The 14,288-nt window shown below is 50.2% G+C and overlaps 1 protein-coding gene across 2 annotated transcripts in view; it reads right to left on the reverse strand.

Moving 5' to 3' along the window:
- The window catches only part of col5a1 (procollagen, type V, alpha 1), a 551,133-nt gene that overhangs the window by 191,127 nt on the left and 345,718 nt on the right, over positions 1 to 14,288 (reverse strand). For both annotated transcript variants that reach the window (XM_072566092.1, XM_072566091.1), the window contains exons 12-17: positions 13,430 to 13,504; positions 6,762 to 6,854; positions 5,061 to 5,117; positions 3,422 to 3,475; positions 1,794 to 1,847; positions 193 to 246 (exon numbers count right to left, since the gene is read on the reverse strand). In XM_072566092.1, the coding sequence (XP_072422193.1) occupies positions 193 to 246; positions 1,794 to 1,847; positions 3,422 to 3,475; positions 5,061 to 5,117; positions 6,762 to 6,854; positions 13,430 to 13,504 (387 nt within the window). The remainder of the gene's footprint in view (positions 1 to 192; positions 247 to 1,793; positions 1,848 to 3,421; positions 3,476 to 5,060; positions 5,118 to 6,761; positions 6,855 to 13,429; positions 13,505 to 14,288) is intronic.

Below are 14,288 nucleotides of genomic sequence, written 5' to 3' on the forward strand. Positions count from 1 at the left end.
TCCTCCCCTTCTGTGTGCACGCTGGTTACTACAGACCCTACCCCTTCCAAGCACTTAAAAACTTGGAAAACAGAACCAAGAGGTTTGAATGACCAGGGGTGACAAGAAAGTTGTGTGTAAAGGGACAACCCCAGACAGCCAGTGAATGGTAGGAACACGACATGCTGTGATTGGTGGATAATTTCAGTGTACCTTCCTCCCAGGTGGTCCTGGCATTCCCCTCGATCCATCAGCTCCAGCTCGACCCTAAAACACAAAGAACACAGAAACAAAAATCAATTCATTGAATCTCAATGGGGTACAGTCCCACACACACTGAATCTCACTGGGGTACAGTCCCACACTCACTGACTCTCACTGGGGTACAGTCCCACACACACTGACTCTCACTGGGGTACAGTCCCACACACACTGACTCTCACTGGGGTACAGTCCCACACACACTGACTCTCACTGGGGAACAGTCCCACACACACTGATTCCCAGTGGGGTACTGTCTCACACACACTGACTCTCACTGGGATACAGCTCCCACACACGGGTACAGTTCCCTCACACACTGACCCTCACTGGGGTACAGCTCCCACACACACTGACTCTTAATGGGGTACAGTCCCACACACACTGACTCTCACTGGGCTACGGCTCCCACACACACACTGACTCTCACTGGGGTACAGCTCACACACACACTGACCCTCACTGGGGTACAGCTCCCACACACACTGACTCTCACTGGGGTACAGCTCCCACACACACTGACTCTCACTGGGGTACAGTCCCACAAACAGTGACTCTCACTGGGGTACAGTACCACACACACTGACTCTCACTGGGCTATGGTCCCACACACACTGACTCTCACTGGGGTACAGCTCCCACACACACTGACTCTTAATGGGGTACAGTCCCACACACACTGACTCTCACTGGGCTACGGCTCCCACACACACTGACTTCTCACTGGGGTACAGCTCCCACACACACTGAATCTCACTGGGATACAGTCCCACAAACAGTGACTCTCACTGGGGTACAGCTCCCCCACACACTGACTCTCACTGGGGTACAGTCGCACACACACTGACTCTCACTGGGGTACAGTACCACACACACTGACTCTCACTGGGGTACAGTCGCACACACACTGACTCTCACTGGGGTATAGGATGTTATGGATTGCTCCCCCTCTCCAACCTACCTGCCCAATTCTGCGTAGTGGCAGAGGTAATTTCTTGCTGCCTATCAAACCTGCTCCCTCTATATACTGAAGCGTTTGGTCCAATAACCAGTCATCATTTGAATTCCTCAGAAGTTGATCCCGGTTTTCTCCAGGTGTCTTACTCCATTCGACATTCCCATCTGTTGTTCCTGAGGTGGGGGGATCCCTTGACCCACTAACCCAGACTCCTCATGAATTGCCATTCAGGCTGTGTCACTGAATATAACTTCAAGCCCTTTGTCTTTCCACCTTTAGGTATCATTTCCCCCTTTGGGAGAGTTCCTGTTGAGTCCGCTCCCACTGCCCTCTCAGGCAGCACTTCGCAGAACACTATAACTCACTGCGCCCAAAACATTCTCCTCCTCTCCCCCTCTGGCTTCTTTACTGATTCCCTTCAAGCTGTGTCCCTCTGTTCAATGACCCTCCTGCCACATGAACACTTTAGCCTGAAGTCTCACCCTGGGGTCTGTCTCGTGACCAGCATCTGTCCCCTATGTGTACCTGTGAGATAATGGTCATATCCCTAAAATGCCGCATCTCGGGGCAGTTTGAGTGCTCCGTGTGCTCTTACCCTTCGGCCTGGTTTCCCTGTTGGACCAGGTGGGCCTTGTGCGCCTCTTGGACCCTGTGAATGAGAATGAAACCATCAGTCTGTGTAACACTGAAGCAGGGTCTTCAAACAATCAGCATTCGGACTGTGACTGGCTGGGCTACTCTTTATTGCCTGTCCCTAGTTGCCCCCTTGAGAAGCTGGTGGTGAACTGTCTTCTTGAACTGCTGCAGCCCACATTCTGTAGTAACCCCCTCAAAGCTGTTGGGAGGGAATTCCAGGATTTTCACTCAGTGACCGTGAAGGAACAGGAGATATATTTCCGAGTCAGGATGGTGAGGGGCTTGGAGGGGAACTTGGAGGGTGGTGTTCCCATGTATCTGCTGCCCTTGTCCTCAATGGAAATGGTCATGGGTTTGGAAGGTGCAGTCTGAGGATCTTTGGTGAATTTCGGCACTGCATCTTGTAGATGGTACACACTGCTGCTACTGAGCATCACAGTGGTACAGGCAGCGGATGCTTGTGGACGTGGTGCCAATCAAGTGGACTGCCTTGTCCTGGATTGTGCCAAGCTTCCAGAGTGTTGGAGCTGCACCCATCTGGGGATATTCCATCACATTCCTGACTTGTGCCTTGGAGGTGGTAGACATGTTCTGGGGAGTCAGGAGGTGAGTTACACGCTGCAGTATTCCCAGTTTCTGACCTGTCCTTGCAGCCACTGTGTTCATGGGGTAAGTTCAGTTGCGTTTCTGATCAATGATAAAGCCCAGGATGTTGATAATTGGAGATTCGGTGACGGTAACACCATTGAATATCAAGAGGCATTGGCAATGGTCTTTGCCTGGCATTTGTGTGGCATAAATGTTATTTGCCACTTCTCAGCCCAAGCCTGGATATTGCCCAGATCTTGTTACATTTGAACATGACTGCTTCGGTATCTGAGGAGTTGTGAATGGTGCTGAACACTGTGCCATCATTGGCAAATATCCCCACTTCTGACCTTATGATGGAGGGAAGGTCATTGATGAAGCAGCTGAAGATGGTTGGGCCGAGGACACTACCCTGAGGAACTCCCGCAGAGATGTCCTGGAGCTGAGATAACTGACCTCCAACAACCACAACCATCTTCCCAAGTGTCAGGTACGACTCTAACCAGCAGAGAGTTTGCCCCCTGCTGCCCACTGATTCCAGTTTTGCTCAGGCTCCTTGATGCCACACTTGGTCGAATGTGGTCTTGATGTGAAGAGCTGTCACTCTCCCCTTACCTCTGGAGTGGGGTGTCTCCTCAGTATTGACCATCTGACAGTGTGGCACTCCCTGAACTACATGTCCTTTTAAGATGGGACTTTGCTCTTTAATGTTTTGGCTCCAGGGTTAATCGTGATGTTTAATTCATTTTATTGTCAAATGGGGCCTGTGGTGGGTTCCCTGAAGGGGTCAGCAGGAATACTGAATGTGCTGGGTGGAATGGAACTCCCTGTACTGAGTCCATAAGTGTTTTGTCTCTCATAAGTGGCACTAGTTCTTGTTCTGGGATACACAGCAACTTTGAAAGGAATTTGCGTATTTGCTGCAGGACAGTCATAATTGAAGATTGATTACTGTTACAAAGCCCAGCATTGGATAAGATGATGTCTTAAGAGTCTCACCTGAGGCCCAATGTCTCCCATTTCACCTTTGATCCCGAGGTATCCAGGTGGTCCCTGGGGAAACAGAACAGACACTTACAGAAGCTCAGGACAATACCAAGGACCCCACCCAGTTGTCCCTTCCCAAAAGCAGCCCTTCCCACACACAGCTCCCCCTCGCAAACACAGTAGCTCTACCTAGGGTGAGCTGAACCACATGCCACCCCTGGCCTGGCTCCACCAACATGAATTCCACACATATTCCAGCCGCCAAAAGCCTGCCCAGCCGCAGTCTCAATCTCAGGCCCAGGCCTGTGCTCAGTTTTAGGGACAATCACAGGCCCAATCCAACTCTCAATCCTATGTCCAGTCCCAAATCCAGTTCCAGGCCCAATTCCAATCCTGGTTCCAGTCCTGCACCCAGTCCCAACCCCAGCCCCAATCCCAGGACCAGCCCCAGTCAAAATATAGCATCAGACCCAATCCCACTTCCACCCCAAGCCCAGCCCCAATCCTAAATTCATTCTCAGTCCCAACTCCAGTCATATTCCCAGGCTTAATCCCAGTCCCAGGCCAATTCCCAAACTCAGGCCCAATCCCAATCCCAATCCCAGTCTCAGTGCCAGGCCCAGGTTTACATTCACTCACGGTTAGTAATGCTGTCAAGGCCAGAGCAGGGTAATTTGGCCCATCAAGCTTCTCCTCTGAGCTGTCATCCACCACTTACTGAATCGAATTCATCAAGCCCGAAATTCCTCAAAGGGAAAATGAGGAAGAATTCCAGAATGGTAGGTCCAAATCTTGGTAACTCTTTGAATCATTCGGTTGTGGAACTCTTTTCTGGCTGATATTCTCCCTAAACTGTACAAGCCTTGAGCCATGGGTCAGTCTCAGTTCAGAGTTGATTTCAGGTTGTACAGTTTAGTCTTCAGCCAGAGACTTCCCTGTGAGAGGCACCAATGGGCTCAGGCCATTTGAGACATCGAGGCTCCTATACCCTGAACCTATGTTCAAACTCTGCCAGACAGTGCGACAGGTAGATAACATTTGTGAAGATGTAGACCACACTCTCTTCTCTCTCTTCACCAACCCTCTCTATCCTCTTCCTCCTGCCTCTCAACTTCATGCTCTCCATTCCCATTCTTCCTGTTGCTCTCCCCTCCCTCATGTTTCCTCTTGCACTACCCTCCTCCTCTCGAATGTCCTTGTCCAGGGTCAGGTGGCAGTCACTCGGGGTGTGTGGTCTTGAAGCCTGAGGTCTGGGTCTTGTCACTCTCAGAGAAAGCAGTTTCCAAACGGTGAGAGTGTGTGCAACAGGGAAACTGGTAATGCAACAGATTCCACTTCCTCAGTAATCCAAAAGATCCCACTCTCACTTGTATTCCAATAGATCTCACTCGCAAAGTTAATTCAACTGATCTCCGTCAGAATCCAACAGATCTCTCTCCCCAGGAACACATTACCTTAACTCTCACAACCATCAGGAGTGAATCATCAAACCATTCGGTTTCTGAACTGAGTGACTTGTAGCTTGGATTGTGCCATCAGGGAAGGAGAAAGAGGGGGACATGTGCCCAACCCTGAGTTCACAGCCACCCCACCCGCACCCCACCCCACAACCACCACCTCAACATTGGAGCTGACCACCAGCAGCACTTACAATAGGGCCTGGTCTTCCAGTTAATCCCATTGGTCCAGTTGGTCCTCTCAATGCCAGCTGTAAAAACAACAGATTTTCATCAAAACAAGACAATCAACAGAACAGCTCCATCACCCACTCCCAAAGACCGTTCGAATTAACAAACTGCAGGAGAGCTCAGCACTTGTTCCTGCATATTCTTTTAATCAACCTGGCTTTCATGGAGCTGTTTGTCAGAGCTCCCCGGGCACCAGTAGGTAATGGCAGCAATTACAACAATATTCACACCCACATTCTCAAACAGCACGGCACTCCCTCAGCACTGACCCTCCGACAGTGCGGCACTCCCTCAGCACTGACCCTCCGACAGTGCGGCACTCCCTCAGCACTGACCCTCCGACAGTGCGGCACTCCCTCAGCACTGACCCTCCGACAGTGCGGCACTCCCTCAGCACTGACCCTCCTACAGTGCGGCACTCCCTCAGCACTGACCCTCCTACAGCACGGCACTCCCTCAGCACTGACCCTCCGACAGTGCGGCACTCCCTCAGCACTGACCCTCCTACAGCACGGCACTCCCTCAGCACTGACCCTCCGACAGTGCGGCACTCCCTCAGCACTGACCCTCCGACAGTGCGGCACTCCCTCAGCACTGACCCTCCGACAGTGCGGCACTCCCTCAGCACTGACCCGCAAACAGTGTCCACTCCCTCAGCACTGACCCTCCAACAGTGCAGCACTCCCTCAGCACTGACCCGCAAACAGTGTCCACTCCCTCAGCACTGACCCTCCGACAGTGCGGCACTCCCTCAACACTGAACCTCTGACAGTGTGGCACTCCCTCAGCACTGACCCGCCGACAGTGCGGCACTCCCTCTGCATTGACCCTCTGACAGCGCGGCACTCCCTCAGCACTGACCCTCTGACAGTGCGGCACTCCCTCAGCACTGACCCTCCGACAGTGCGGCACTCCCTCAGCACTGACCCGCAAACAGTGTCCACTCCCTCAGCACTGACCCTCCAACAGTGCAGCACTCCCTCAGCACTGACCCGCAAACAGTGTCCACTCCCTCAGCACTGACCCTCCGACAGTGCGGCACTCCCTCAACACTGAACCTCTGACAGTGTGGCACTCCCTCAGCACTGACCCGCCGACAGTGCGGCACTCCCTCAGCACTGACCCTCTGACAGCGTGGCACTCCCTCAGCACTGACCCTCTGACAGCATGGCACTTCCTCAGCACTGACCCTCCGACAGTGCGGCACTCCCTCAGCACTGACCCTCCAACAGTGATGCACTCCCTCAGTGCTGACCCTCTAACAATGTGGCACTCCCTCAGCACTGACCCTCCGACAATGCTGCACTCCCTCAGCACTGACCCTCCGACAATGCTGCACTCCCTCAGCACTGAACCTCCGACAGTGCTGCACTCCCTCAGTGCTGACCCTCCCACAGCGCTGCACTCTCTCGGTGCTGACTCAGGAATGGGTTGGATTGTGTACTCTGAGGGGCAATGTGTTTCTGACGAGGGTGAGGTTTTGTTATGTCGGTACAGCACCATATCTGGTCAGAGTCACTGCATCACTGTCTACTGGTGGAATCCTCACTACAGTGAGCTCTGAATGGAGGGAAGGAGTGGGTCCTACCCAGATGGTCACTCTCCAAGCCCATACGTCTTGCCTGATATACGGGGAGGGTCTCAGGCTCCATGCTGATACTCACCCTGGCCTGCTGTAATATTGCCTGGGCTTGAGCTTCCTGAGCAGACAGCATCGGTCCCTTCTCTCCCGCACTGCCACCACCCGTGAACCGGAACTGCAGGAAGAAAGGTTCAGCACTGAGTGCCTTACAGAAAACACACAAAGATTCATCCCCCAGTGAGCAGCCTTGCTGCTAGCATCTTGTAACCAACCAGACCCTGTCTGTCAAGGCTCAGTCAATATGTGTAGGGACATGGGAGAGGAAGCTTTACTCTGTACCTCACCCTGCTTCCCCTGTCCTGGGAATGTTTGATGGTGACAGTGTAGAGAGAGCTTTACCTTCAGTTTATTTCACATTAAACAAGTAAACATCAAAACAGAAAACAGGAGCTGGAGGAGGCCCTTTGGCCCGTCGAGCCTGCCCCACCATTCAATATGATCATGGCTGATCATGTGATCTCGATAGCCCACTCCTGCTTTCTCTCCAAACCCCTTGATCCCTTTAGCCACAAGGGCCATGTCCCTCTCCCTCTTGAATCTATCTAATGAACTGGCCCCAACAGCTTCCTGTTGGAGAGAATTCCACAGGTTCACAACTCTGAGTGAAGTGAGTCTTCCTCATCTCAGGACTGAATGGCTTACCCCGTATTCTTAAACTGTGACCCCTACTTCTGGACTTCTCCAACATTGGGAACATTCTTCCTGCATCTAGCCTGTCTCCAGCATTCTCCCCACCACCCATGTCAGGCTAAGCGGCCTGCCTCTAATTCCCCATTTTCTCTCTCCATCTATTTTTAAAAAGTGAGTTACATTAGCTCTCCCCAAATCCACTGGAACTCTTCTAGATTCTATAGAATGCTGGAAAATGACCATCAATGCATCCAGATTTTCTAGGGCCACTTCCTTAAGTACTGTGGGATGCAGAGCATCAGACCCTGGGGACATATCAGGTTTTAATCCCATCAATTTCCCTAATACCAATTCCTGACTAATCTGGATTTGCTTCAGTTCCTCCTTCATGCTTGACCTTCTGTCCCCTAGTATTTCCAGATCATTATTGGTTTCCTCCTTTAGTGAAGACAGATCCAAAGTATTTGTTGAACTGGTCTGCCATCTCTTTGTGGTCCATTATGAATCGAACTGTGAGGGAGCCTCATTTGTTTTCACCCGTCTTTTTCTCTTTTCATATCTATAGAAGTTTTTGCAGTCAGTTTTAATGTTTTCTGCGAGCTTACTCTCTTTTGTCCCCTTCCGAATTAAAGCTTTTGACCCCCTCTGGTGAGTTTTAAATGTCTCCCCATAGCACTGTTTTTCCTGGCCAGTGTATATGAATTGTTAGCTATTGGGGATCCACCTTCCCTGTTTCCCTACCAGACAGGGATGTACAATTGTTGAAGTTTATCTATTTGTTCGTTAAACGTCTGCCATTGTCTATCCACCTTTAACTCTTTGAGGAGAGAGAGCTTTACCCTGCATCTAACCTTGTCATGGGAGTGTTTGATGGGAAAGTGTCGAAGGAACTTTATTCTATATCTAACCCTGTGCTATGCCTTCCTGTTCAAATAACTCCAGATGCCAATATACTGTCACCAAGTCACCCTTTATTTACACAGGAACAGCCCTCAGAGTCAACTCACAGAGTGTCAGAATCTTTGATGCTCCCCTTTTCATCTTTCAGCCAGGGATCCCTATTGGACCAGATTAACAGCCCAAACCAGGGAACTCCTATTCTCTGAGGTCCACCTGGGTGACCTTGTTACAATCACTACATGCCTCCCCCTCTGGGTTCATGTGGCCGTAGGTCAGTGTTTTTCCTTGGAGGGGCTCCTGGGGCATTTCAACACCAGGTCAGCTTCCCCCGGACTCGGGCAGCGTGTAACACACATCAGCTCACCATCTCCTGCGCAAGGAGCACCTTGGTTGTATTTCACACTGTTCCTCGGGCAGCAAAGGCATCGAGGCAGTTACAGCCACCAGGTTCATCTCGGATTCGGAGGTGTGATCAAACCTTGACTGAAAAGGTCATGCCCCAGGTTCCGGCACCTTCTCCTTTGTTCCAAGAGGTACAGCGTGCTTTCCTTCTGTAGTGTTTGCAAATTTGTGGCTTTCATTTGGTCCACACACTTGTTCAGGACTTCCATACTGACCCTAACTTTATATCTCAATGCTCCTGACCTTGCATTGACCAGGCCTCTTACTAAAGCAGGACCGTTTCCATGATTCTTACACCACCATCTCCTGTACCAAATTGTCTTTTTCGTTCGACAGAGCTTTGGGTCCAACATTGGCGTTCCTGATGCCATTTCACCTTCCCCCCCCAAGGTTCAAGAGGATCAGGCCTAACCTGCTGGGGAGTCTTTTACCCATTAACAATGCTGTTAGTGCTATCCCTGTATATTGGGTGGTCCCAGAATCAAGTGAGAACCGTGATAGTTTGGTATCTCTCAAGGTTCTAGGCTGTTTCTTTAAGCCAGCCGTCAGAATTTGGACTGCTCTTTCTGCCAGGCCACTGGACAATGGGTGGTACGGAGCTGTCCTTAGCTGTTGAATCTCATTTGACTTTAGGAAATATCCAAATTCCCTGCTGGTAAATGATGGCTTGGCATCTGTGACCAACGCTTCCTGGATGCTGTACGTTGGAAAAGGTGCACTCAAATTTTCTAACATATTCCCAGTACAGACGTGAAAACCAGGGCACCTTTGATCACCTTCACTTTATCTTACAACGTTGTCATCTAGTCTTGTGAGCTCTGCAGCCCAAGTAGATCAGTTGGGATGCCTGAAACACATTGTTTTTCCTTTTAAGATGTACACCCACCTGGGAGAAATGCCTATGGACTATGTCCAAGTGCTCTAAGTGCTCTTTCTTGGTTTTCCCTGTTATTAGCACATCATCTAACTAAATGGTGATCTGGTGTAAACCTTGTAAAAAACCTTCTCTATTGTCCACTGACAAATTGCACAGGCTGGCGATACCCCAAATGGCAGTCTTGTTTCTTGATATAAACCCTTATGGATATTCATTGTGGCACACTTCAGGGAATCCTCATTTCATCACAATTGCAAGTACACATGGCTCGTGTCCAGCTTTATGAAGGGCAGCCCCCTCCAACCCCCCCACCCCCCCAGCATTGTATGGGGTTTTGTGTGTGAGGGATTGACTATTTATCCAGCTTCAAACATCCAGTTATTGTTTGTTTAAAATCCCCAGAAAGGTGAATTGACCCATCAGGCTTCACAGTCAGTGTGACCGGTGTTGCCCATTCCACAACCAGGACTGGTTTGATGGTTCCTTCCCTTTCCAGCCTCCTGATTTCTGCCTCTACTTTTGCCCATAACGCAAATGGCACTGGGCGGGTCTTGCAGAATCATGGAATTGCTTCCTGGTCAATATGCAGGGTGACCATGGCTACTTTCATGGTCTCAAGACCTTTCTGAAAAACCTCTGGATATTTAATTAGGACTTTACTCAGGGAGCTATTTTCTAATTGAAAAAGGTTAAGCCAATCAAGGTGAATCTTCCTCAACCAAATTTTCCGCATCAAGCTTTGGCCTGAAACTTTTATTCGAATCTGTGCTGACTGGCTCAGCTGCTTCTCATAAAAAACTGGAACCAAAGTTGTCCCCCTAATCTGTAAAGGTTTCCCAGGATAGGTTCGCAGTCTAACCAAGGATTAGAGTTCAGAGTGAATCAAGACTGGTTCTGTGATCATTGAAACGGTTCAGCTGGTATCGACCTCTATTACAACCAGATGAGCATTTAACCAAATGTTTATTTTGATTAGTTCTGATTTGGAAGTTGCTGAACATTTTAAATGTTCCAAACCAGATACAGGTGGACTTTCCCAGGTGTGAACTGGATCATAGAACCCCGACAGTGGGGAAGCAGGCCATTCAGCCCCTCTAGCCCACAGTAATCTTCTGAAGAGCATCCCGCCCAGACCCAATCCTCTCCTATTTGCCTAACCCCATATCTCCCATGGTTAACCCACCTAGCCTGCACATCCCTGAACACTATGGGCATTTAGCATGGCCAATTCACCTGCCCTGCATATCTTTGGACTGTGGGAGGAAACCGGAGCACCCGGAGGAAACCCACGCAGACACGGGGAGAATGTGCAAACTCTACACAGTCAGTCACCTGAGGCGGGAATTGAACCCGGGTCCCTGGCACCGAGCCACGGTGCTGCCACATTTTCCTGGATACCAGTCTATGAGCTCTCTTACACCATTTAGGCCCAGTAAGACTCTTTTGCTGTCATGAGTCCACATACCAACAACAACGACAATGGGTCACTGGCCTGGATCCTGAAGAAAACGTTACCGGTTTGGCTGAGGCTTGGCTTTGTTTTGGAGTTTTGCTGTGGGCTGGCCTAGAGTCCATTTGTTCGGGATATATCCTGCATGAGGCTATGCAGGTGGCATTCCCCCAAGTTCAGTGGGACTGGCGAGGGTGTCCACTTCCATTGGAATACCCCAAAACTCAGATGCTTCACTTGCTGCATTTTCCAATGACAAAGCCAGTTTGAAGTCCAGTTGAGCTTCAGCTAATGGATTTTTTTGCACGGTTACATCATTAATTCCACATTCCAAATTGTCTCTCAGCATCTCATTCAGGGTTGAATCAAAATCTCACGCTGCTGCCAGTCATCCTAATTTAGTCAAAATCCAATACAGATTCCCACGGTTCTTCAACTGCCAAGTAAAATCAATAAGGTCTCCGAATTTCAGGACACTTGGGGTCATAATATTCCTTAATGAAGTCCGTCACCTCCCTGAAAGGTTGTAGTATCCGGTGCCTCAGAGAAAGTCGGGGTCCTAATAACCAAAACAGCTGCAGCTCCACAGGCAGTCAGGAGAATGACTTGTTGCTTTTCATCTGCCAAAATGTCGTTTGCCGGGAAAAATCAAGTGTTCTTTCCACCTATGGCAGGGGTGAACGAGTCATGCTTCCCAAACAAGAGCATGATGTATGAAAATATTTACCCCCAACTCAAAGACTACTGTTGGGAGTGGGTTTCTTCACCCAAAAGCTTTATTCTCGTCCCCACTGATATAACTCCATAAAGGCCGTCACCAAATCATCCTTTATTTACACGGGATCAGTCTTTGACTTTAGCATTGCTTCTTCAGAGTCAGCTCACAGAATGACCTCTTTATATCTGTCAGCCAGGGCTCCCTGACTGGACCAGGTTAACACCTCCAATCAGGAAACTCGAAGTCTATGATGTCCACCTGGCTGCCCTCGTGACAGTCACTACATTGGGGCGGCACGGTGGCTCAGTGGTTAGCACTGCTGCCTCACAGCACCAGGGACCCGGGTTCAATTCCCACCTCAGGCGACTGACTGTGTGGAGTTTGCACGTTCTCCCCGTGTCTGCGTGGGTTTCCTCCGGGTGCTCCGGTTTCCTCCCACAGTCACAAAGATGTGCAGTTCAGGTGAATTGGCCATGCTAAATTGCCCGTAGTGTTAGGTAAGGGGGAATGGGTCTGGGTGGGTTGCTCTTCGGCGGGTCGGTGTGGACTTGTTGGGCCGAAGGGCCTGTTTCCACACTGTGGGGAATCTCATCTAATCCCTCTCCCTCTGAGTCTGAGGACAGAGGTCGGTCATTTCTCTTAGAGAGCCTCCTGGGGTGTTTTATCACCAGGACAGGTCCCTCTCACTCAGCAATGGAATGTTTGAGTGGGAGTGTTTGATGGGGACAGTGTCGAGGTAGTTTGACTATGTACCTAACCGTGTGCTGGCCCAGTACTGGGAGTGTTTGATGGGGACAGTGTCGAGGTAGTTTGACTATGTACCTAACTGTGTGCTGGCCCAGTACTGGGAGTGTTTGATGTGGACAGTGTCGAGGTAGTTTGACTATGTACCTAACCGTGTGCTGGCCCAGTACTGGGAGTGTTTGATGGGGACAGTGTCGAGGTAGTTTGACTATGTACCTAACTGTGTGCTGGCCCAGTACTGGGAGTGTTTGATGGGGACAGTGTCGAGGTAGTTTGACTATGTACCTAACCGTGTGCTGGCCCAGTACTGGGAGTGTTTGATGGGGACAGTGTCGAGGTAGTTTGACTATGTACCTAACTGTGTGCTGGCCCAGTACTGGGAGTGTTTGATGGGGACAATGTCGAGGTAGTTTGACTATGTACCTAACCGTGTGCTGGCCCAGTACTGGGAGTGTTTGATGGGGACAGTGTCGAGGTAGTTTGACTATGTACCTAACTGTGTGCTGGCCCAGTACTGGGAGTGTTTGATGGGGACAATGTCGAGGTAGTTTGACTATGTACCTAACCGTGTGCTGGCCCAGTACTGGGAGTGTTTGATGGGGACAGTGTCGAGGTAGTTTGACTATGTACCTAACTGTGTGCTGGCCCAGTACTGGGAGTGTTTGATGTGGACAGTGTCGAGGTAGTTTGACTATGTACCTAACCGTGTGCTGGCCCAGTACTGGGAGTGTTTGATGGGGACAGTGTCGAGGTAGTTTGACTATGTACCTAACTGTGTGCTGGCCCAGTACTGGGAGTGTTTGATGGGGACAGTGTCAAAAGCACTTCAATTTCAGTTTAGAAGCGTAGAGGCAGCTTCAGTCTGACTGTGGGGCTCCAGGGGGGATGGGTTACTGAGTTGTCCAGTCTATCAGTATCTGAGAGTGAGGTTCTGACAGACTGTGATCTGAGTGTTGCAGGAATACTCACCGGCAGCATTAGCATGGTCCCTGGTGGTCCCGGTAAACCATCAGCCCCAGGTAGCCCAGAACGTCCACGGGGTCCCTGGTTGGTGGACGAAACAGAAAATCACAAAGTATCATCTCGTGAAACCATGGAGACAGGACAGACCCCTGAGAGGGGGGAAACAGCAGGTTCAAGGTGGGGATGGAGTGGGTGGTGGGGTATCAAGATAAGAGCTGGAGGAGGCCATTCACTCCTTTGTTCCTGTTCCACCATTCAGTGGTAGATTGAACACTAGCTCCACGTGATTACTCGTTCCCCAACCCCTGAATGCCCTTGACCTACAACTCGCAGCAACCTCTGGGGTAAGCTTGCACGGTGATGGGGGGGGGGGGGGAGTGTGCTGTTAGTGAGAGTTCAGGGAGAGGAGGGAAGCGACAGGGTTTAGAGGTGGGAGTGGCTCTGGGATTGGCAAGAGGAAAGGGATTTCAGGGAGTGTGTGTGAAATTAGGCTGCAGCTGCTATAACAAGATTTGCCACCAGGTGGCAGTAAGAGACCACAATGGAGGTGGTTTCACAGAGACAGGGTTGAATATTTAAACATGAAAATAAAATGTGTTTTGTCCTGTCCCTTTTACTGGTTTTTAAAATAGTACTGCAGAATTTGCCAAGTGCTTAAAGCCAACATTTTCTCCTCATCCAAAAAGAATCTGGAGTTTTAAGTTCTTCAGAATCTGACAATTGTGTTTGAGGTTTAGGAATTAAGAAACGCACCCTCACTGTTCGGTGAAGGGGCTGCAATTCCCCAAACAGTGTGAGGGCTGTGAGGGGGCAGGGGAATTCCGAGATACTTTATGTTCTTTGTAGTTTCTCAGGGAATGGCAGA

Source organism: Chiloscyllium punctatum, chromosome 49 (assembly GCF_047496795.1).
Source record: "Chiloscyllium punctatum isolate Juve2018m chromosome 49, sChiPun1.3, whole genome shotgun sequence".
NCBI classification, from domain to species: Eukaryota; Metazoa; Chordata; class Chondrichthyes; order Orectolobiformes; family Hemiscylliidae; genus Chiloscyllium; species Chiloscyllium punctatum.